Below are 25544 nucleotides of genomic sequence, written 5' to 3' on the forward strand. Positions count from 1 at the left end.
AGAGCAAAATTTCCACTCTTACATCATACAGGAAACTTCTTAGAATACCTGTTCTGTATGAGGTATCTGTTCTGTGATACCTCATAGTCCTTTCATATACTTTATAATCCTACTTCCTTGTTTCACATTTATTTGAACATTTACAAAATTGGCAAGAATTCATTTGTTTTAGGGTTAACAGAAGTTCCCTCCCAGATAAGAATGATTACATCATGGCATTATAGATAACCCTGTTAAGCTTTTTCAGGTGGAGAGGCAATCTGGTGGAAACTATTTTCAGTGGATAGTAAATTTCTCATGAATTAAAGGTTAAAATTTATTTTAGCATAATATTAGCCTGACCAAAAAAAAAAAGCAAACAAGATCCCAAAAGATGATATCATGAGCACTGTGTTTTACAGAATTTATGCAGTAAGAACAAAAACAAAAACAAAAACCTTGTTTAAAACAGTGGGATCAATTTAACCCTGTAGCATTATATGGTTTTACCAAAATTATTTTCCAGAATAATTTACGAATTTAAAAATTTTGGCATGAACACACTTGAACTGTCCTATAGGGCAACTTTTCTTCCTTAAATCTACTGGCAAAAAAACAAAACAAAAAAGAAAGTGAATAAAGTCTATAAAAAGAACAACACCCCCCCATCCCCATAGCTTCAAATATTGTTAAAATTGTTGAAATTTCAACTGACCATGGGTGGGTGGGGGAAGGGAGATTGAAGAGGAGGAAGAGGAGACACTGGACAACAAACCTCTTTCTTTTTTCTAAGCTTCCTACTTATGGTGTGGAAGTGACACGGAGAAAATCAATCTGTTAATTGTCTTACCTCTAAGTCAGGATACTGGGTACCAGTAAAACATAAGAGCAATGTTTCTAAAATTGTGCTTCAAGGAGCCCTGAAATACCCCAAGTATGCATTTGTGTAGATATGTTCACTTTCTTTGAGTAATTTGTTAGAAGGCATTGAAGTAGTAATTTCAGAAAATTTTACTATGAGAATTATGGCAAAATTTTATTTCAACTGAAGGGATCTATCAACTACTATGGAAAAGTTTGAAAACCACTGATTTAGAATCTTTCTGCCTTTACCCTAAATCCTTACTCCTAACCTGTTACTTCAAGGGAGGGTTCCAACAACTTTGTCTTGCTCCTTTGGAAAGTTAAAGCCAAGAGGACTGATAAAATGTAAGACATTCATATACATCCTGCTGTGATTAACAGGATCATTGATTTAAAACTGATAGGTACATTCATAAGTCATCTAATCCAGACCTCATATTTCATAAATAAAGACATTGAGACCTAGAGATATGCCCAAGCATATTCGAATCTAGTTCCTCTGACTCCCCCATCAAATATTTTCCCCATTGTAGAGACTTACACACCTTCTTTATGTGGACCACCAGGCCCAGCCACAGTTGTTGAATTTTGGAACTGAAGCTTAGTAAAACATAAGCAACTGAAAATGGGCTTTTTACTTTTTTCCCATGGTATCCCCAATCTATATTATAGTGCTTTGTTTATTGTAGTCAAATAATAAATATTTTTGGAATTGGTTTGTCTCTGAGTTTTCCTCTATAATATTTCACATTTAGTAATCTTTTTTTTCATGGTTAAAGAGAAATAAAAAGAAAAAAAAGTTAAACCACATATCCACTCTTACTAATCTGTTCCCCTTCCTTTTTTTTTTTTCCCCCTTTGAGAAGTCAGTTATGAGTTGGCTCGCTTTACTAGCTTGGTTGCATTTTGTTTAGGGGGAGGACTTAGTCATATACTCTAGACAAAAGGCAGCCAATCACTGAAGTTTGTACTACAACTCTGGTTGCTAGGTGTGGTCAGTCCTCCCAAATATATAAAAAATTCAAGCTCTGGTTTTGCACTTCCAGCTTGAAACTTTTTCTGAAGGTTCTTTCATTAGCTGTTTGGAAGAGAAAGAAAAAGGTGAGTTTTTATTTCCTCCTTAGCAGCTGTCTGGTTGCAAAAACTTTACTAAATACTCTATCCCCTAAAACTTACTTCTTGGAAGCAGCTAACTCTGGAATTTACAGATGAGGTTGGGTGTGACTTGCCGTTTTTTTCTAAAAGTTTTTTTTTTTTTTGCAAAAGTTTTTATGAAATCATATTTAGATTGTGTTTACTTTTAAACCATCTATATATGGATTAAAGAAGAAAACAAAAAAAATGATATGAGGTCCCTTTACTTGGCATTCAATTTCTGCTCAGTTACCATGGAAAAGGGTGTTTTTCCTCCCTTTCGCAGCAAGTTATGAGTTTCCATCCAACTATGCATGCCTTATATGGACAGGAAAGGGAGGGGGAAGGGAACAGGGAGCTTGTGGTTTTCAGTGAGTCTTCTAAAAAAAGAGGCAATTCATAGTTTTGTTTATTGCAACTGGAAGCTAAAAGTTAACTAAGTTTGAGTTCACAATTGTGGTAATTAAATTGTTTAATTAAGGCATTTTGAAATTCTTGATTTTGTTTTACTTACAGATAAGCTTATCCGCACTTTTCTTTTACAAGGGTGTGGTCACATTCCTTTTCTAAGTAGTTCCTGTGCTAACCTGTTTCTCAGTTGCTGTATGTCATTACTAGAGGGGAAAGAAAATAGTTGATTTCCTGGGTGGTGTACAGTAATGATGTATCCTTCGGAGATGGGAGCCTGGGCCTCTAAGGCCTTCCTTGTTCTTGGGACCACTGTCACAGAAGAAATTAATGGGTGGGGCAATCAGCAAGAAAAGAGTCATTATGTAATTAACTTTCTTATAACGTAATTAAAATTTAGAGGAATTTAAATTATAGTTATTATTATTATTTGCTACCCTTGTGATTGTGGGCAAGTTGTTTAAATGGTCTGTGCCTCAGTTTTCTTATCTTTTCAGAGGCAGCCTGGAATAGTGGTTCAAGAATCAATCTGAGTTGAGATTCTGACTGCTACATATTAACTGTGTGACCCACCCTTCTTAGTGGTGCTAGCAACTCCTTAAGATTCCAAAGCACTAATTTGCATTGGTACTGGGAGTTCCTGGTACTATGGGCTAGTCCCCCAAATCTCCTACACAAATCTTCTCTTCCCAAAAAAGAATATTTAAATTACATGAGCTCTCCTGTGTCTTCCAATTCAAAATGTATGATCTTTAATGAAACTTCTTACGTTTTGAGATTTAGAAGTACTGGGGCTGCATTACATTGGGGAATATTCATTATCTCAAACTATCCTTCAAAGATTATTGCTAAAATCCTTTTGTGAATGTTGTTTATAAACTTTTAGTAATCAAGTTTCTAATAGTTAAATACCATGGGCGTAATTAAGCACTTATTTAGTTTAAATTTACAATGCTTATAAAAAGCTTCCTCTACTTTCACTTTTGGGAGACGCATGTTGAAAATAATTTTAATGTGGTAAAATTCTGATTCAGTCATATTCGTAATAGTTTAATTATAGCTTAGCCACAGGTGCTACCTCATTTGAAAGGTGGGGAATTAAAACCTGGTTAAGTTGATATGTAACAGGTAATTAGTAATGACTTCATTATTTAATCTAATAAGGATTTTGCTAAACATTAAAGTGTTTATTTAAGAGCTTCTTAAAGAATAGTTAAGTTGTTAGAAATTTAGATCAAGTGAACTGAGTACCTCCCAGCTCCAATTATTTCCTTCAATAAGCATTTATTAAGGCCTACAATAGTGACATGAGTGATTATATAAGGTTAACATGAGGGCCAATTTGACTTAGTGGAAAGAGGGCTGCAATTAAAGTCAGAAAGACCTGGTCTGACGTCCCTTCTCAGATACATGCCATCTGTCTGACCATCTCATTTAACTTGCTCATTCTCTCAGTGTTCCCAAGAAGCAAATTCTAAGACTATATAAGTTAAAGGTAAGTTGCTGATTTGCATGGATGAAATTTCCACAAGAAAAGCTTTTGAAAGGAATTAAATTAGAGATTAGAACCATCTCTTTTATTTCCTCTCCTTCCTTCTTCTCTTTCTCTGTCTTTATCTCGCTGTGTATTTCTTCCGCTTTTTTCTTCCCATTTTCTTGCTTTTCCCTTCTCTCTTCTTTTCTCCCTCTCCCTTTTCCCCTTTCTTTTCTTCCTCTCCCCTTCCTCTCCTTTATCCCCTAGGATTGGGGGACAGCATACACAAAGGCTAGAGGTATGCCAAGGGAAAGCAAAATTTAGGCAAGAACAATTAGATCAGTTTGACTAGAACATAGAGTATTTGCAGAAGAATAATGTGAAAAAAGCCTTGAAAGATAGAGTGGAACTTGTCATGTTTTCTCCTGGTAGCAATTGGAATTCAGTGAAGAGTTTTGAAAAGGGGGCTGACTTAATCAGACTATACTTTGATAAGTTCACTTTGTCAACTATTTGTATCTTCAAAACAAGATTTGTGTTTGAAATAAACTGAAACATAGGTAATATTTTTCTTCCTAAGGACATTAGTCTGAGAATGCAGAAGCCTGAGTTTCAGTTGTGCCACTGGCTTACTAAATAATTCTGTTTAAGTACTTATAGGAAACTGAGGTCCAAGTGACTTGATTGAAATTATTGTGCATTTCCTTCCCGTGAGATTACCTACTTAAAAAAAAAAGTCTTCGCCATTAATACAGTAATTTTTTCACTACATCAATTTATTAACAAGCACTAAAATACCTACTGTGTGAAGGCAGCTAAGAGGCATAGTCAGTAAATAGTACTCTGTTCCTGGAATAAGGAAGACTTGAATTCAGATCTGGTCTCAGACACTTATTAGTCATGTTATTAGTCATACTCAAGTTATTTAAACCTCAGTTTCCTTGTCTGCAAAATAAGATGAAAATGGCTTCTGCTGCCCAGGATTACTGTGAAAATAAAATGAGATCATATTTATAAAACAAACCTCAGTGTGTTGTTACAACTTTTGTTCCTCCTATGTGACAGGAATTGGACTAAATGCTAATTGGTTTTGGGAGGGATAGAGCAAAATTAAATTAGCTAAACTGTTTTGTGGTTCCCTCTGCAAGAAAAATATGATTCTCCAAAAATATGTGAATGTCATTCACATTTTCAGGGGTAAATCTACCATAGCTTGGTATTTGTAGAAAGGTAGACTGTGTTTCTCATTTGCATAGGTAAACCTGAGAGATTCTTGTAAGCAAGAAATAACAAAGCAGAGACTGACAGATTTTAAAATCTATTCCAGAGTCATTTAAAAAACTTGCCATTTACTGAATCAGTCTCCAATGAGCATATGCTTTCATTTTTAAATGGTTTTGAATTGCAAGTGGAAATATTTCACGAATGATTGAGTGGCAAAATGCCTTGAGTCCTGGAATTTTGATGGGTTGCTATATTTGAATTATTTTTTAGTCTTGGGCTGTCTTTAAGATGATTCCCTAGATATCATATGTCTCTGTAAAATGGGAGAGGTGGAAATGATAACTTTTCATTTCTTCTGATTTTTAAATCTATTGTCCTTTGACATACTGACTGTTTTGCTCTGGTTAAGGCATTTATCATTTCAATGCCCCAAACTCTCAAAAGCTAAGTTATTAATGATGTTAGGAGGGCAGAGGATTCCCTCCCCTCCCTTTCACCAAATCACAACAATCATAAGATATTTTCAAGGCATAAGATACTCTCCATGAATGAATATTGCAATGAAAGATATTTTTTTATTTTACAAATAAATCTAAATGTTTAATTAAAAAAAATCTAGTCATTTAATTGTTGTTGTTCTTTGTCCTTTGTTCTCTAAGAGGATCATGATATAAAGGAAATGATGCCATGACATGTAAGTGAATTAGATTCAAATAAAGAAGGGCTATGCAAAGTGAGCAGTGTCATTTTCTCCTTAAGAAAAATAAAATGCTCAGGGACAGCTACGTGGCACAGTGGATGAAGCACCAGCCTTGAAGTCAGGAGGACCTGAGTTCAAACTTAAACACTTCCTAGCTGTGTGACCCTGGGCAGTCACTTAACCCCAATTGCCTTAGCAAAAAAAAAAAAAAAAAAAGTTCCAGAGACAGTTTCTGACCTCAGGCAGAAAAACCAGAGAGAATAAAAAAGAAAGAAAACAAAAAGCATTTCTGCCTTCTTGGAATATATTTTTGCCTAATTATTGTAAATATGTAGTATATTTACATATTATATAGGATATTTTAGTATAATATGTAATATAAAAATATACTCCATACCTTGTACACATTCATGAATACATATGTAACCACACAATACATGGCATGTGTATACAATATATGTATGTGTGTGTGTGTGTGTGTGTGTGTGTAGAGAGAGACAGAGAGAAAAGAGAGACTCAGAGACACACACAGAGAAACCAGAGAGTGAGTGTTACATTAGAATTATACATTGTTTCCGCCAAGGAAATATGTGTTTCATAGGTATACACATAAAATATATGTATGTATATGTATTCATGGAAAGGTGTTTAGGTATGTACATTGTTGCTCTCAAGGGTTAGTTGCACTTATAAAACTTAATTTTCTGACTTCTTCATGAAGGTTAGTTTTCAAGTGTCACTCAGAGTACTTATCTCTAATTGACTGATTTCCACACTCTCTCTAATTCTACTTATAATTTTCTGCAAGCTTTAAAAGTAGATATTCATGATAATTAGAATGGTGGGTCAATGAAGTATACTGAGTGCGATTCTAAAGGCATGAGCTTTGTTTTAGAGATATTATCAGTCGTTTTTTCTTCTTCAGGTTCTTATCTTTGCCTTCTGTTATAACAACTCACCTCTATAAAAGTTACATGTGATTAGAAAGCTGTGTGGTGTACAGTTTGCCTCAATTACCAATTTCAGTGGGTCCATGACAAAATACTCCATGAAAATGAGCATTAAAATGCTTTCTAAGGGTCATTTCCTTTCCCCTTCATTTTAACATTAACTTTTGTTTTCTTTTCAGCCACTTCTTCAAAAATGGCTATGGTAGCAGAATTCCTCAAACAGGCCTGGTTTATGGAAAATGAAGAACAGAAATATATTGTAAGTATAGATATTAGTGGTTTATTAAGACTGGCATCTTCTGCCACTTTCTGTTATATCTCTTCTTTATATTTTGTATTTCCACAAATTAGAATTAGAATGGAAGCTCACTGAAATGAGAGGCTGTCTTATAGTGTTATATTTGCTTCCCCATGCCCGTACTGTTTAGTGCAATGGCTTAACAAAGTACTTATATAGTGAATAGTTAAGAAATGATGTGCTTATCTTTCAACATTTCATCCAAAGCTGGATTTTTAGATAAAAAATTCATTTTTTTTTCTTTTCCCTTTAGGAAACTGTGAAGGGGTCAAAAGGAGGACCAAGGCCAACAGATAATACCTACCCTAGCTTCAATGCATCTTCTGATGTTGCTGCATTGGATAAAGCTCTAACTGTGAAAGGTAATTATGTCATATAACATTTCCCTTTAGAAAAAAGGGTGAATACATAATATTTAAACAATTGTCTATGAGAGTAGGAATCATCAGGTTTTTCATTCTCAGTGCCCAGCAGCAAGATGGTCATAAATAAGTATCTGTTTGAATTGAAACAAATGGGAAAAAATTCTTTTTACATTTCAAAGTATTTGTAGATGAAAGGAAGTTGCAGTTTCCTAATAGTTAGGAGATGCTTTATTTATTTTTTTTTAATCAGTGATTTTAGATTTGTAGAATTACAGGTTCTGAAGTTGGAGGGGATGCTATTATCTTAAGGAATAGCATGAGAAAGAATAACATTACTCTTCTTTTCTACCTATTATCTAATCTAAGTTCGGAGTAGAGCTCCAAAGAGTTAGGATTGAAATTTCTTTTCCTTGCTCTAGCTACAGCTTTGTCTGAGAATTATAAATTTGAGAAGAGAGAAAGGGAGAGGAAGAGGGAGTGCCATTTCCCCCCTATCTTTATTAATGAGAGATTGCTTGACATAAAGAACTGGTCTCAAAGCTATGAAAATCTAAGTTTGAATTCTGCCTCTTATAAATACATGCTTATGTGACCTCCTCAATAAGTCACTTAATATGTCAAGACTTTAGACAGTCTTTTGACACTATAAGTTGAAGAGAGAGAGAGCCAATCTGCGTTAGTAGAGAGAATTTCCTCACCAGGGCATTTCATGTACCTATGAAATCACAAGTCCAGTCTCTATCCTCTATCTTTGCTCTTCTAACAGGCAGAATGGATAAAATTTTTCTGTTGACTCTAGAAAGTTATTCCCATAGCATGCCTTCAAGATTAAAAGAAATAATTTTGAAGCTATCTATTATTTAACCTACTCCTTTGATAAATATAGTTGGAAATTCAGTTCTATGGCTTTTTGGAAGTAAATGTTAAGCTAAAACACAATATAAAAATAGTTCATATTTTCTTGAGCATAATTTAAACTCACAAACCTCAGTGGGTGAATTGACTTCACAAGGCAATCTAATTCATTTTTTAATGTTTAGCAGAGCTTTTTATCAGGGGAAGACATAATAGATCGATTATCTGCCATTTTGACATTATAGCAAATAAAACCTAACTAAAAACATCAAAAACAAGAACATAATTTTGAGAGTGTGATTCTCCATTAATATTTAGGGGTAGATGAAGCAACCATCATTGATATCTTAACAAAGAGAAGCAATGCTCAACGTCAGCAGATCAAAGCAGCATACCAGCAGGCCAAAGGAAAGGTAATCTTCAGCTTTAAAAAAAAATTTTTTTTATTGAATTTAAGATTTGAATTTTAGCCCTGTTTGAGAAATTCTGAAATAACAAGACACAATGGAAAGAGAACTACCTATGATATGAGAAGATCCTACTTCTGCTACTTTACCTTGGACAATAAACTAATATGTCTAGTTCTCAGTTTCCTCATCTATAAAATGATGTGGTTGGGCTAGATGACTTTTGAAGTTATCTGTAAAGGACATTCATATTCTAACACAATTTTAAGTAAGAAGCAATATTAGCCTTCAGTGACCATAATTTAATTTACATTCAAGTTTGAAAGCAAAGACTAGAGAAACCACTTATGACATCTTTCCCCAGCCAGAATCTAGCTGAAAAGGTTAAATTAAAAAAAAAAAGTACTTTATACCACCATTGTTTGAAAGATACTATTTGAACTGAAAGCAGCTGGGTGGTACAGTGGATAGAGTTCTGGAGTTGGCATCAGGAAGACATCTTCTTGAATTCAAATCTACCTTCAACTACTTACTAGTTGTGGGATTCTGGGCAAGTCACTAAATCCTATTTGCCTCATCTATAAAATGAACTGGAGTATGAAATGGCAAACCAGTTTAGTATCTTTGCCAAGAAAATACCAAATGAGATCATAAAGAGTTGGACACAATTTAAAGGTGAAGGAACAACATCGGAACCAGAAGGAATAGTTTGCTTAATATTCAGGATGTCCCAAAAGTCTTAATGCAGTTTTAATAACACCAGAAAGATAAATGTTACAAATCTATAAAAATATAAATTAAAAGTTTATTTTAAAATACTTATTCATATTTAGTTTTGTACATTTTTAATCATAAATTCTTATTTTTTATTTTAACAAAACAGTGCACTTTGCATTACACTGACTGCAGGAATTTCTGGATGACACTTTTTTAGACTAGTGGATCAGTAGAAGCAGTCCTTTTGCTTTATCACATCAGTTATTTGATCTATTTCTATGAGCACTTTTCTTTTATGTCAAAACCATCATGTATGCATCAGGACATCATTTTTTGGGGTGATGTTAAGGCTAAGGTTACAAGTGTATTTTTTTTAAGTCTCTAAGCATCATCTGATAAAAGTAATTGAAAGTTACTATTTGTTCAGAAGTCAACTAAAATGATTTAGATAGCATAGGTTGGTGATCATGGTAAATTTTAGCAAGAAGCATATCACGATTTAAACATTGAAATAATCAACTTCTAAAATGTTTTCACTTCTTTAGAATGTTTGATTTGATTGCTTGTGATGTAGGCCATGCTTGTGAAGGATGATTTTGTTTTTGTTGCAGTAGGCTTCCCCTAAGCTTATCCTAGTAAAAGTCTTGAAATTATTAAATGTGCTTCTTAACAACTAACTAACATTACTGTTCTCTTCTATAGTCTCTGGAGGATGCTCTGAAGAAAGGTCTTACAGGGCACCTGGAAGATGTTGCTGTGGCTCTGTTGAAAACCCCAGCCCAGTATGATGCTGAGCAGTTGAGGGGTGCTATGAAGGTAATTTGTTACTGCAAAATATCTAACTCATGTGCTCACTAGTCAGAGCTCCTTATGGCCAGTCCCATAGGACCTAATGTACAGACTGTGGCTATCAGTAATTCGATCAACAGACATTTTATAAGTGTTTATTATGTGCTAGGCACTATGTTAAATGCTGAGTATACAAAGGAAGAAAAAAACATGGTCCTTGCCCTTAGGGAAATCATGTCTTTAACAGCACAAATTGAAAATAATGATTAAAACTCACTATTATGAAATAATGGAATAAATCCAGCCAGATACAATTCAGATACTAATAAATGATATTGTACAGTTGGTTTTTGAGAGTATATTTAATGATAATGCCTATCTATTTAAATGCTTTCTCATTAAGGTTTTTCTCACAGCAGGGGAGGAAGGATAAAGTTAAAACTAATATACTTCCGGACTTTCAAAGTAAAGTGTTATTTTAATTTTAAGAACACTGTTTTTCTTATAATTTTGTGCAGGGTCTGGGAACAGATGAAGACACCTTAATTGAAATTCTTGCATCAAGAAATAACAAGGAAATTAGAGAAATCAATAGAGTATACAGAGAAGGTAGGTCAACAGTTGCTTTTACAAACATAATGAGATAGGTGAGGAGAATATTATGTTTTCTAAAAGTTTAAATTGGTTAAGCAACAGGGCACCAGGACAGGCAAATTGAAAAAAACAAAAAATATATTTTTTACAACCAAAATCTACAACTCAATGAAATCAAAACTGATGACAAATAATTGGTCATTAAATAGTATTCAGAGAGGAAGTGTACTAAATATATGTATCTATCAGTTGGGTGTTTGAAGTCTACTCTATTCCAATGTTTTGAGACTGGTTTCTGAAGAAGAGCTTTTTCTTTGAAAAGAGCCTGAAAATAGTTCATCTTTCCTTTTTCCTTTACAAAATCACAAGACAGCAGGTTATAACTGACATTATTGTTAATTTTGGCTTTTCCTACATTTGTAGGGTTGACCAAGAGCAATAGAAATACTTGTTTAGCTACATAAAGGCTCTAAGAACAGAGATGTTTCTTTTTTTTTTTTTTTTAATTTTATCTTACTATATTCTGTTAATGATATGCGAGGTACTATACAGAGCAGAGTTGTAATGAGGCATTCTTTAGCAGTACTTTGTATTATTCAATATCTTTTTTCTCTCAGTCTTATAATCAATGCACAGCAGTCTAAAGACTACACTTACCACAGCACTCTTGAGTGGCACATCTTGAAGCAAACAGAATATAATTACTACTCAAATAATAGGCTTATAGTATAATTTAATTAAGGAAGTTTAGAACTTTGTGTTTTGAGATTTTATGTGAAACCTAGTCCCTTGGACCTTAACAAATAAGGCAGTGGCATCTTGTGCTAGGAAGTTTAAAAACTCATGAAACACTTTCATATTAAACAACAACAGTAACAATAGTTAACATTTATATGGCACTTTAAAGTTCATAAGTCACGCTGCATATATTATCTCATTTGATCCCTTACAACAAGTCTCTGAGTTAGGTGCTATTGTTATCTCCATTTTATAGATGAGGAAATTGAGACTCATAGAGGCTAATTGAATTGCAGAGGGTCACACAGTTAGTAACTGTCTGAAGTAGAATATGAACTTTTATCCTAACATTTTATTCTTTGGGCACTTGAAAATAATTTGAATCCATATTTATATACACATATATTTTATTATCACTACTTGATCATAATCCAAGGGCAGGGACCAATATCACATTTATTTCTGTATCTCATCTGGTACCAAATGTTGCACATAATAAAGATTTTCTTTCAATGAATAAATAGTGGTATCAGTAAGGAACAGAAAAAAATTATTATTCAGTTGTTCAAAAATGGAAAAAAAAGTCTATCTCTACTTTCCATTAAGATTGCACATTTTCTTATGTTTTGTAACCTCTATGTATTTTCTAGCTTCATATTGCTTTTAGTGTTTCTTTTTATATGTTTTTAATGTAACCCAGAACAATGAATACAAACTGAGTTTTATCCTAGCATCTCACTTTATAATAGGAAAATATCTCTTTTTCTTTCTCACTTTGCCTGTGTAGGTTTCGGAAACACATATAATGCTTAATGAATTATTCATTTAAAGGAAATCTATATAGTTTTTTCTCCTAGCAATGTAAACAAGCCCCTGAATGTTTCTGATGGTGATGAAGCAATGTGGCACTCCCTCAATTACTGCTGAGGGATGATACAAAGCCATACTTACTTTGATTCTACTATTATGTGGAAAAGGATATAATTTTTCTTAAAGAATAAATTCTTTTACTTTTCAATCCTTTAATATAGAACTTAAGAGAGATCTGGCCAAAGATATCACCTCAGATACATCTGGAGATTTTCAGAAGGCTTTGCTTTCTTTGGCTAAGGTATGTGATTTATTTAAGTAACTTCATTTAATGTCACTTTCAGAAAAGTATAATTTTGAGATTTTTCAAGAAATTTATCTTATTTCCTTTGTGAGTGCTTTGAAGACTTTTATGAAAAAAAATGTTATAAAAATGCTTTGGGTTATGCTGGTGAAAATAAGTTTTAAGAGAAGAATAATGGAATTTCTCCCTCCCCCACCCCCCACTCCCTGCTAGGGTGACCGAAGTGAGGAGACTGGTGTGAATGATGATCTAGCTGATAATGATGCCAGGGTAAGGATGTGCTTATCAATGTGAATTTTCTTTTCTAATGTCCTGCTGTTGTTGTAGCTACCTTTTCTGATTAGAATTTTCTTTATGTATGAATGTTGCCTTGTGACTTTCCTTTATAGGTCAATAGTTGATTAACAATAAAGATTAATTAAAACTTGATGCTTTTTTTCCCCCATCTTTATTCTCCCTGTATTTTGAATAAAGAAGGAATTAAAGAGGGGAAAAAAGGTTAAACACTTACTGAATGTGAGGCCCTGTGCTAATCATTATTAATAGAAATACAAGCAAGGGAGTCCTATCTTCTGCATTTTGATAGAGAAAAACAGAATATATATATATATATATATATATATATATACACACACATATATATATATATATATATATATATATATATATAGAGAGAGAGAGAGAGAGAGAGAAGAGAGAGAGAGAGAGAAGAGAGAGAGAGAGAGAGAGAGAGAGAGAAGAGAGAGAGAATTGAAAAGGCAAATCTTGGAGATAGTCAAAAGTAGTGTAATCCTGAGATTGTTCATGATAAAGTGGAAGTTCTTTTCAATATTCAATGTGTTTTTATAGTAAATAAATAAGGCAATAAAAGTAGGCATTTATTTTGTTCTTTATATTAGTTAATAAAATATTGAACTTTAGAATAAATTTCTTAATCAGAAAGATTTTAATTAGTCACATAATGTTGGCTCTATGTTGTTTCACATTTATTGATCCCTGTGATAGAAAATGTGTATTTAAGGAGGAGAGATTAGTGAAACCAGAGATAGGGGCTGTTCTGAATTAACAGTAACAATGAAGTTTCAGGTGATGTCCTTTTGTTGCCATCAATTAAAGGATATTCTTCTGTAGCTCTTAACAATAAGTCTAGGTACACAGTACGTAGTAAATATCACAGTACACAGTAAATATCAACAGATATTTATTAAGTAATTCCTCAGGAAGAATATCATACTTTCTACTTCTCCAAGTGAGTAAAAATCCAATTTCTGGTTTGGATTGTGTTTGTCTGAAATTTTCATGTGGACACATTTAAGGAGGATTTACTGTTTATTTTCTACTTTCCAATAGGCCTTATATGAGGCAGGAGAGAGAAGAAAAGGAACTGATGTGAATGTGTTCAATACTATCCTTACCACAAGAAGCTTTTCTCATCTTCGCCGGGGTAAGTGGAAGACATTGATTTTTTTTTTTTTTGGAGGGGGTGGGATAAGACATGGGATATATTCATTTTTAGAGCTGTATACAGAAAAAAACATAAACTTCCCTGGAAACAGAGTAGCCATATTGAGAAATATAAATTATGAAGCTTGTGCCATCTTGCAAATGAAATCCTTAAACGACTTCCTAGTTCATTTTTGTTCTCAACTGAAAGGAAATAAATTATGTTCAAAATTCCTTCTATATTTCATGGGACTCCAAGTATGGAGTTTTCTTTCCCATGTATTTTCTGACTATTAAAAAAAATGTAGCATTTTTAAAAGCACAAATGTAATCCATTTTATAACTTTGATTTGTGATTTGCAGTAAGGATTTAGAGTCATAAGTGAAAGTGAACTATCTGTATTGTTCTGAAAAGTTAATAAGATGCCTTATGATCTGAATTCCCTCAAGCCTAGTTTCTGCCTGTTTCCTCTAGGGACTGTTACTTTTCTTGACCATAAGTTTGGCTTTGGGAATGAGGAGATAGAACATTAAGTTTGATTTCATTTTTCCTCTTTAGTGTTTCAGAAATATACCAAATACAGCCAACATGACATGAACAAGGTATTGGACCTGGAACTGAAAGGTGATATCGAGAACTGCTTAACTGCTATTGGTATGTGATTTTCCAGTTGAAATAGGCTGTAATTTGAAGTCTGAAATATTTTTCTTCCTACATAGAAATTATCTTTTTATTGTATTTAAGTTGTGCTTGGGTAAATCTGGCCTACATTCATGGTAAAGAGTTTTCCTCTTTTTCTCTGACAAGAAATGCCTTTATAAGAATTCCAATATTGCCCTCTTATCTAGTTTAGGGTGGACAATTAGATCGAGGAGGGGGAAATGCTTCATTTCAATCAGTTAGCAATTATTTAGCTCCTAGTATGTGCTGGGGACTGGGAATATCACCACAAAAGTGAGGCAGTCTTTGTTCTCAAGAGTTTGAACTTTACCAAAGCATATAGCATGATCACAAATTGTATTTGAATGATACATACAAAAAAATCACATAGTGATTTGTGGAGATAGTATATTAATGGTCTGGGAATCAGGTTGATTTCTGTAATGCAACAGAATTTTTTTCCCATTTGAGAAACAACAGGTTCTGGAGAAAACAGTGAATACTTATATCTTGACATAATTTATCCCAGTAAAAGGATGTTTGTATACCTTAAATCACAGAATCTCAAGAGTTTAAGGTAATCTTAGAGTAAATAATCCAACCAGTAAATAATAGTAACCAGCATTTACATAGATTTGAAAAGATATTTATAGATATTAACTCATTTAATTTTCACAATAATCTTGGGTTATAGGTGTTATCATCCCCATTGTACAGATGAGCAAACTGAAGGAGAAAGAAGTTGCATAACTTGCTAGAGGTCACCTAAGTGATCCTGAAGGAAGATTCAAACTCAACTCTTCATTATACCATTTAGACTCCTTCACTAGTTAATATCCCTGACTGATGTTCACCTGATTTTCACTTTTAAACTATTGATGATGGACAACTACTAATTTAGAAGGCAATACATTCCACTGGACAGAAACACTTCTATTCTTTGTGATTTACAATCTGAATCTACTTCCCAACTGATCCTACTTCTACTAACTACGATCTATTTAATTTCTTTTTTAGTTGACAACTCCTTTTCTATTTGAAGTCAGGGATCATGTCCTCCTTAAATTTTGCTTTTTTACACATTCTAGGCACCTTTGACTGTTCTTCCTATTGCATTATTTCAATACCTTTTTTGTAGATATGTTCTCAATTTTCAATGTCCTTGTAACAGGACTCCTAGAACTGAATGAATACTGTACTACCTATGTAATCTGGTGACCAGTAAAATTTATTATTCGCTTGTTTTGGAAGTAATCTTTCTAACAATATAGCTTTTCATCTTTTATTTATTTATTTAATTACCTTTTTTATATATTACATTCACTTATATTGAGTTGATTGTTTACCTTCCATCCCCCACCATGTACTTTCTTTCCATTTCCAATTTTTGTACAGTTGAGATTTTTATCCTCATGTTGTTTTTCATGTTTATCACTAAATATTGTGTTGGTTGTTTGTTCCTCATGTTTTTCAATGCTCTTGGTTTTCTCCAGCTAGAACAAATGGAACTTGGTTCAGCTAGGTGCTAAAAAAAAATCTTTAAAACCTACTAAATTCCCCTTTAAGGAAAGTAAGCATTCTTATTGTGGCATTGAAGGAGTTTCAAAAAAGCTTATTTTGAAGCATAATAACAAACATAAATTAAAACAAAAACATGCCCAGCAATAACACTAAAGCTCTACACCAGAGATGGATTTTCCTCCTTCCTCCTCATCATTGAGGAGTATTAATTGCAGATAGTTTTATCTGCTGCATCATGTTTCTTACCGCCCAATAGTCATGCCACAGACTCCTTCACTTGTCTGTAAGAAGACAGGGCAGTTTTGTCTCCATATACTGCATTGGTGTAGTACTACACAAAACTTCACAACAAAAAGCCACATAGACCATCTGACTGATCATTTATCAATGAGCGAATATTTTTAATGCATTTATAGTGTGCTAGGCATTGTGTTAAGTCCTAGGGATGTAAGAAAAAGGAAAAGTAGACCCTGTTCTCACAGAGAAGGATAACTTATATAAAAGTAAGTAAATATAAACTACGAGAAGTAGATAGAAGGAAGCCTTTGAGGAATGTACTCTTTCTATAATAGGTTGGATTAAATCCCTGCTGAGATCCTTTTTTAATTCCAAGAGTCTATCATCCTATAAGTCAATATATGTGAAAAGGCATCTCCTCATTTATTATCACCCCTTAATTTCAGCATCAATTTTTTTTTCTGTGATAAGAATACCAGCTATCCAATACTCATTATCATTCATTCATTCACTCATTCTCTTTCTCTCTCTTTCTACCTGCCTTCTTTCCCTCTCTCACAGTGAAATGTGCTACAAGCAAACCAGCTTTCTTTGCTGAAAAGCTTCACAAAGCCATGAAGGTACAGTTTACCTAAAGTACTTTCTCTTGGGGGAGTCTCATTATTTACACGTAAAAAATGCTATGTCTGTGCTAGCTGGGAGAAAAATAGATTTAATTGAGCAGTTTTCATTAGGCTGAAACAGTGCCTTCAATGATGAAGAGAAACTTATTTCACATTTTCGAAGAGCTGTAATTGGATTTGACATGTTTGAGGTTATTTTTGAGCATACACTTGAATTTTTAATTAAAACACTTTAAGAGAACCTTTGGTTTACTTTGAACACTGCATAAAATTCAAATGCACATGAAAATTATGACACTTTATTCTTCTTCTTGGCCCTTGGTGTTTAACTAGAATCATTGAGACTTTTTGGAAACTGCTTATTTTTCAACTTAATGAAAAACCAGGCTTTCTGATTTTCCTATGATTAAATTTCATCTTTTTTTATTATGTATTTCTACTGTTCACAAAAAAGTGGTTGAATTTAAGAAACACAGAGAGCAACAAACATTTTAACCTTTGCTTTGATTTTAATAGATTATTTCTAGAATTCTTTAAAAATTATTTCTGGTGAGAGAGAGAGAGAGAGGAAGGGAGGGGAAGAGGGAGTGGGGGAGAAAGGTACTTTGACTTAGGTAATTTTGGCTGGACTAATAACTTCAGAATATCTGTTATATTTGTTTTATGTTGATCTATTCTATTAATTACCAAGAGCCACCAGTGGAATTGAAATCAGTGAATGTTTAACAAAGATTCAGTGGTTTCATCTTTTAGTTCCATTCATTTTCCCCTCTCCTCCCATGAAAGAAATAGAGGGAAAAAAATTTTGAAATTATTTTTATGTTTTATTATACAATAATTGGATCAGAAAAAATAAATATACCTCACCATTATTTTTATAACTAATTGGGATAAAATAATTATATATGTTTCCTTTGGGATTTCTGCCTCAAAACATAATTTTCTGCATTTCGTACAATTCTCCTCACAAGGATTGTTGACTTCACACATCATCCTTTTATAGTATAAAAAAAGTTGTATTTTTTTCTTCATTTCTAAAGCTTGTTAATCAGAAAACAGAATGCAAAATGACAGGTATACATACTTATTTGTATCCATTCATGTACATAAACATGCACATTATATATATATATTAGTTTATATATATTCATATGTATTCTCAGTTTTTTTTTAAATAGGAAAACATGGAAAATAGTAATAATAGAAGTGATCATGAGCCAACTACCATTTATCCCATGATAATAAGTATTCATTATTTCCAAAATGAGGTGGTTGGACTAGATTAGTGTTTCACAAACTTTTTGGTCTCAGTATTCTTAAAAATTATTGTGGACCCTCTGAAGAGTTATTATTTGAGTGAGTTATATCTATCATTGTTTAACAAATTAGAATCAAAATGTATTAATATTATTATTAATATATTTGTAACCTCACAGACTCCCAAAAGGATTTAGAGATCCCTATGGATTTCTAGATAATACATTGAGAGCCACTGGGCTAGATGATTTCCAAGTTCCCTTATAACCCTTAAATTATGTGAATCCATTAATATTTTCTAAGAAGCAATTCCTTCATACAGTGCAGGGCTTCAGAATAAAAAAGATAATGATGATTTGAAGTATAAAACCAAACAAACTTTAAAAAAAATCTTAGATTCTTTTATCATTGAATGTGAACTCGTATTTTCTTAATTAAAACTCTGAGTTCACTCTGTTATTCTATGAGAAGTCCTAAATTGTTGCCTTTAGTGCATAGAGATATATTCAAGATCACAACTAGCATCAAACATAAAATCTGAACTTTTCTCTTCCAAGCCAATTATTCCAATAATAAATATTATTTATTATGCTACATGTATACACACACACATACACACACAATACCACAAATTCTTTAAAAAATGAAATGATAGAGATGTGCATCAAGGACTTTTGTGAGAATGTCATATGAATGAGTTAACAGTAACAATTATTTCTTTTGAATAGGGTGCTGGAACTCGTCATAAGGATCTTATCAGAATCATGGTTTCTCGTTCTGAAGTTGACATGAATGAGATCAAGGCATACTATCAAAAGATGTATGGCATTTCTCTGTGTCAAGCCATCCTGGTATGTTTTGTTTCTTGTTACAACATTATATGATAATCAAGAGTTCTTTTTGTGGCTTAATGTATTATTTCTTCCAAGGAGAGAGGCAAAAATTCTGCCTAAGGATTGTGATTTTCATTCATTTGCTGTTTGGAAAACTGCTTTTTTTTTTTTTTTTCAATTTAATGGAAAACTATGCTGATTTTCATTCTGGGAACAAATATTTCAGGTCCTTAATGATTTTTTGGACTGAGGCTCATTTAAGAAATTGCAGTTTTAATTACAGTTTTCAGGAAGGAATGATATAATTTTTTCTTTGGCCAATGTTAGCTTTTGAGTTAGGAGATCTTTGATCTTAAGTTAAAGTGAGAAGACTCTTTAGAACATCTAGATCTTAATCCTTCATTTTGAAAAAAAAATACAAAAAAATAAATTAAATTATCATACATCTTTTTAGTGGTGCAATGAGAACTAAAACTCAAAGCTATGGATATCGAGCAAACATTCCTTTCCACTGAACCAGTCTGTCTCAAATAAAATTAAAGAACAAATAATAATTGAATTTGGTGTAAACCCCTTTTTGCTATTCAATGATTTCTCAATATTATAATCAATTCCTTTTAACTATAAAGAGAACTTATGGATTTAGCAGTGCATTGTTGGTTATCTTTTCAGTTTGAACCATCCTTCAAATAGCATGCTTTGGAGCCTTAATTTGGGGAAATAGTATTTGGATCTAAAAATGAATTCATTTACTAAGCATTTGCCAATGAATGATTAAAGTATGTTTCAATTTGCAATCTTAAAGGGTATATAAAGGAGGTATAATTATAATTTCTTTTAATTTATATAACTAGGATGTTTCAAGAATAAATGAATGAGAATTATATTTATAGGTGAATTCTATTAAACTTAAAAACCCCTTGATACTAAATTATAGAAAGTATTCTCAAAAACTGAGAGAGAAAACATCTTACCAAACTCACACTTGTACTATTTTATATTTGAGGGAAGATTAAAACAAAGAAAGAGGATTATGGACCAAAGAAAGAGGATTCAATAAAATGTAAATAAAAATATATGAAGATATAAAAATTTTGATCAATAAAACCAGCAGGAAAAAAACCCCCTACAGCAATTATTTGCAAAGTCATTCACTATGGCCAAGTTGTATTTAGACCAGAGATCCAAAAATAATTCAATAATAGGGAACATAATTGATCATGAATATAATTACATATTAAAGGCCATCTCAAAAATCTAAAATTACATGATTTTATCAATAGATGCACAGAAAAAGGAATATGAGAAAATAAATTTCAGAGCTCCTTAAAATAACATTATTTTAATTCAAGGTATGTTTTTATTAGGTGACAAAGATCTATTTTGTAGAAAGGAGTAGCCAAAAAACTATATCTAGATCTGTTTCTAATGAGTTATTATGAGCCAGTCTAACATGTGATATGGTTTGCTTGATATCATGTTACATCTAGTCATAATACACGGCTTTCCATTCCATCATATGATAGTATTACAAAACATTATCTATTTCAGTCACTTTAAAATCTGAATCCAGTTAGTTTTGTTCATTCTAAGAAATAAGCAATTAAAATGACTTATTGCATGCCTATGTTAAGAGTATTTAAAATGAAATATTTTATAATTACTGATGAACTCAAAGAATTGATCACAGTTTTCAAATTACATGAATATTTTTTTTCCCTTAAATCTACAGGATGAAACCAAGGGAGATTATGAAAAAATCCTGGTTGCCCTGTGTGGAGGAAATTAACTGGCGTTCATTCTGATATACTCCAGCTTTATCATTAGAAGATATTATCACATTTGTACCTTCTATTTACAATATATAGCATAGATTCAAAGAAAGAAGTTTTTTTTTATTTGTTTGTTTTTAAAGCTTAGATTATCATTCAGTCATCTGCTTTCTGGAAAACATTCTTTTTTTTTTATCTCAATACTGTATAATAATGCTAATTTTAAAAAATATTTATCCAAAAACCATGTACCCAAAATGTTTACATTTAACAACATTAAAAGGTACAACTTTTGCCTAAAGACTTTATATAACATGGAAAATAAAGAAAATATGTAAAAAGGATTGATGTCTCAGTGGCTCCTTTATGCTGTTTTAACTTTTGCACCAAATATGAATAGATTTATACATCTATTAATTGAAGGCATTGGACATAAATCTAAATTTCAGTGCTTTAAGGGAATAGACATTGCTATTTTGCATTCTTAGATTGAATAGAATTGACTTATACTTTAGAAAACAACCACTCAGATTTTAGTATTCTGTAGTAATTCCATACCAGGTAAACTGTTTCCATCTAACGAATTTGTTCAATTTATAAGTATTATAAACTCTGTACAATCAAATCTATTTCAGAAATTAGTGCCGAAGTAAAAAAAAAAAGTGAGGAAAATCTTATTTTTAAATTAGAAAACTGTACAAATATAATGAGCAATTTTTTTATTTAACAAATTTATTTTTCACACAGAAAATAAGACTAAACCAACTACATACACACTATGGACCCCAATACCAAACAGAAATTGAGACTAGTATATAATTGATGCAAGCTTATCTTCTTGTGAAGGAAGAGTGCATGGTATAAACAGTGCTATACTAATAATGTCCATTAATTTGATCAGATTTTTCTTGTATCTCTCAGTGTCTATAATATAATGCCAAGTAGATACTAAATGCCTGTTGACTCATAGAAGCAATGGTAGCTATCTTCCCTCTGATAGAATGGGCTACCAATTCTATAAACTACATACTCCATTAAGCTTGTCTTTAAGAAGAAAAACTATTTATCTGGATTATGACAAAAGTGGAGATGGGTCTGAGGCATGTTGCCCAGAACACAGATTTGAAAAGATGTTGCCATTTATGAGTAAGAGAGCATTGAAAATTTTTCCTCAGTCTGAAAGGAGTTATGGGTGTTTTAAGATTGATGGAAGGCATAGAATTTTGATCTCTCCAAAGAAGAGATCAACAGTAGTGAACCTTTGGAAATGTAAAGCATTTTTCTTTGAACCTGAGCAGAATGAGAAGGTATAGGGGATATTTTCTATCACATTCCAGGAAGCTCCTCCTTTCCTCATGAACATAAGGAAAACTCCATTTCTTATCAGCCTCCTTGCAGATAAGTGGCTATAAGCAGAGACCAAAATTATTTGCATTTTCTGACTTGATTTTCTAACATTTAGGATTCCTGATGCAGCATTTAGCATATCTTTTAGGACAGTAGAAACTATCAATTTATACTCATTATTGTTTTCCTTATTTTTCTCTACTTTCCTTTCTGAGAAAATCTAAACTGAGAGTGCTGCCTTATATGTTCAGGGGCAGAGAAGTTTTTTGAAATATTATTTTTAACTTGAATGGAAGACAAATTTTGCTTTCGTAATTGCTTTCTGTGGATAGATGACTTATATAAGTTTTTAATCTAGCAAGTCAGACAGGAAAGGAGAGCCGATGAGCTAAAGATGCCAGTTTAGAAAAATGGAGAGAATATTTCTTGAAGCATGGAATGTGTTTAGTTAAATAGAGAGCAAAACAAGTCAGAATTGGCAGAGATTGAAATGAATCATGAGATTAACAGGTTGAAGAAGTTCAATGAGTACCATTAATGTGATGAGGTCTTTGTTGTTGTTCTGTCATTTTAATTATGTTTGACTCTTTATGATACCAATTCGGGGTTTTCTTGGCAAATATACTTGAATGAATATCCAGAATATTTTGTAGATGAGGAAACTAAGACTAACAGGTAAAGGGACTTGCTCAGGATCCCACAGATAGTGTCTGAGGCAGAATTTAAGCTCAGGAAGATGTCTTTCTGACTTTAGACTCAGCACTCCATGTACGATAGTGCCACCTAGTTGCTCTGATGAGGTCTTAGGTAGCATTAAAAATTTGCAAATTGAGATTAGTTTATGAATATGTTTTTAACTATTGATTGCTCAGTATTCTAGCCAACTACTCTTTATCTTTTTTTTTTTTTCATGTTCCACACAAGGTAACCTTGTCTCAGATGTGTGTTAGTACTGAAGGTGTACTAGTGATAGACCTCGGTTTTGTTCCTGGAAATCATTATTTGAACATATCTGTCTTGCTGAAAAAAAAACTTATAGAACATCCATATTGTATTCACTCTTAAATTCGGGATTCAGCCTTGCTTAATTGGGTTCCAATGGCATATACAGAACAAGCACCTTTCTATTCAAATCAAGTCTTTATCATGAATCCAGTCTCACATGGGACCGCATATTTATTCTCCAACTCTAAACCATTTAAAAAATTCTCTCTCTTTCTTTCTCCCCCTCTCTGTGTGTGTTTCTCTCTATCTCTCTGTCTCTATTTCTCCTCTCTTTCTTCATAATACATATACACACAAGTACATAGATGTATATGTTTGTATACATATATGTGTATATATGTGCACATTTCTGTATATATGTATATATACATATATCTTAAATATTTAACAAAGGTAAGAGTTATTGTTGTTGAACCATTTCAGCTGTGTTTGACTCTCTCTGAAGTTGTTTGCGTTTTTGTTGGGAAAAATCCTGGAATGATGTGCCATTTCTTTTTCCTAATGAGGAACTAAGGATGACTAACCAAAGATCACAAACCAAGTCTAAATTTGAACTCAGGTCCTTTTGACCGCAGGGCTAATATTCTATCCACTATACTACCTAGCAGCCCCCCAAAAATAAAAAGTAAAGAACCATTGTTAATTATGCTATCAACTTTATCTCATCTAGATTCTTTTTGCAGCCTTCTGCCAAATGTGATTAGTTGATCTCATCTACTAAATCCTAGAAATATATAAGTAATGATATTTTGAATTTGAGATGTTATCATAAAAATAAATATCACAAAAGTTAAAAAATAGCCACCTTTATCCAAGCAGCAGTTGATTTTAACCTCACTTAACTTACTTAACTATGAATACATTGAGAGAGTGAAGACTTTCTATAATAAAAATATATATTCCCATTTTTTTCTATGTAAGTAGAAAAAATAGTATTTGTTGAACAGAGACTAAGATAGATTGGAATATAGGGAATAGCAGTAATGTAATTTTTTTTTTTTGAGGCAATTGGGGTTAAGTGACTTGCCCAATGTCACATAACTAGGAAGTGTTAAGTGAGATCAGATTTGAATTCAGTTCCTCCTGACTTCAGGGCTGGTGCTCTATCTACTGCATCACTTGGCTGCCCCAGTAATATAAAGTCTTAAGTAATGAAAACTTTCTAGACTTTTCTATTCATAAGAATAGGGAGAAAAATCACTACATTAGAAGAATAATTTTATTTTTTTCCACCATGACCTTTCATGTATCCTATACTTCTTGAATTTTTCTGGAGTGGAGATGGGGTTGATGACATAAAAGTCATGGACATGATGTTTTCTGGAAAATATGTCTAATAGCCTGCAGTCATGAGAATTTCTATATTCTGCTTAAGGAAACTATCATAGCACTATTACTGAATGAGGAAAACTAAAAAAAAACATGATCTTGTGATTTCAATGCCCAAATTGTTTTAGCTACCAATGAAGAGCTCATAGGCAATTTAATCATGGTATTGGCCCATAACAAGAATAAAAAACTAAGGTTGCATAATAGAATAAAAAGGAACTGAATTTAGAAGCAGATGGCTTGAGCTTGAATCTTACCTTTTCTGCTTACCAACTATATCATTTGAAGAAGTTTTTGGAAAATTAAAAAAAATAACTAGTATAAGAAGTTTGATTAGATGATCACTAAGATCCCTTTTTAGCTTTAATTCCTGAGGTTGGTAAATGGACTAGAATATAGGAATATGAAAAGAATGTGACTGATTCAGATGTGAATCTAGATTCAGAATTAAAGCCAGAAAGCATAAGATAAAACTACCAGGAAATGAGATGTAGGAACAAGGATGTTTCTGAAGTTTTGAAAAGAAACAAATAACTTTTCTGTTGAAAAAGACTATTGTATCATATATTGTCAGAATTGTAAGCAATTTCAGAAGTCATCTATTCTATTCTGTAGCTGAAAATGAATTGCTTCGACCACGTTTCTGCTAAGTTTTTGATTGAAGCTCACTGGTGATAGGAATTCATTACCAAAACAACCCATTCCATTTTGAATAGCTCTTTTAATTATTTAATTATAAGACATTTTCATTCAATTTCTATTTCACATGTGTCTATCAGCTTACAATGATTTTTTTTAAAAATCACTGACCAGAATTAATCTAGGTTAAATCATTTTTATAGTTCCCAGTTACACATATTTGCTTTCCAATAAATCAATCAAACTAGGGGAGTTTGATCATTGTAA

At 32.5% G+C, this 25544-nt stretch overlaps 1 protein-coding gene across 1 annotated transcript; it reads left to right on the top strand.

Annotated features, from left to right (window-relative positions):
* The first annotated feature begins 1828 nt into the window (after positions 1-1828).
* On the top strand, positions 1829-21301 carry ANXA1 (annexin A1). Its single transcript, XM_051998468.1, has 13 exons — positions 1829-1944; positions 6913-6992; positions 7285-7393; positions 8570-8664; positions 10078-10191; positions 10683-10773; positions 12528-12607; positions 12824-12880; positions 13961-14054; positions 14613-14708; positions 17034-17092; positions 19081-19203; positions 20918-21301. The coding sequence occupies exons 2-13, from the start codon at positions 6927-6929 to the stop codon at positions 20972-20974; spliced, it is 1041 nt and encodes a 346-aa protein (XP_051854428.1). The 5' UTR covers positions 1829-1944; positions 6913-6926; the 3' UTR covers positions 20975-21301.
* Positions 21302-25544: the final 4243 nt, after the last annotated feature.

Source organism: Antechinus flavipes, chromosome 1, assembly GCF_016432865.1.
Source record: "Antechinus flavipes isolate AdamAnt ecotype Samford, QLD, Australia chromosome 1, AdamAnt_v2, whole genome shotgun sequence".
In the NCBI taxonomy this organism is placed as follows: Eukaryota; Metazoa; Chordata; class Mammalia; order Dasyuromorphia; family Dasyuridae; genus Antechinus; species Antechinus flavipes.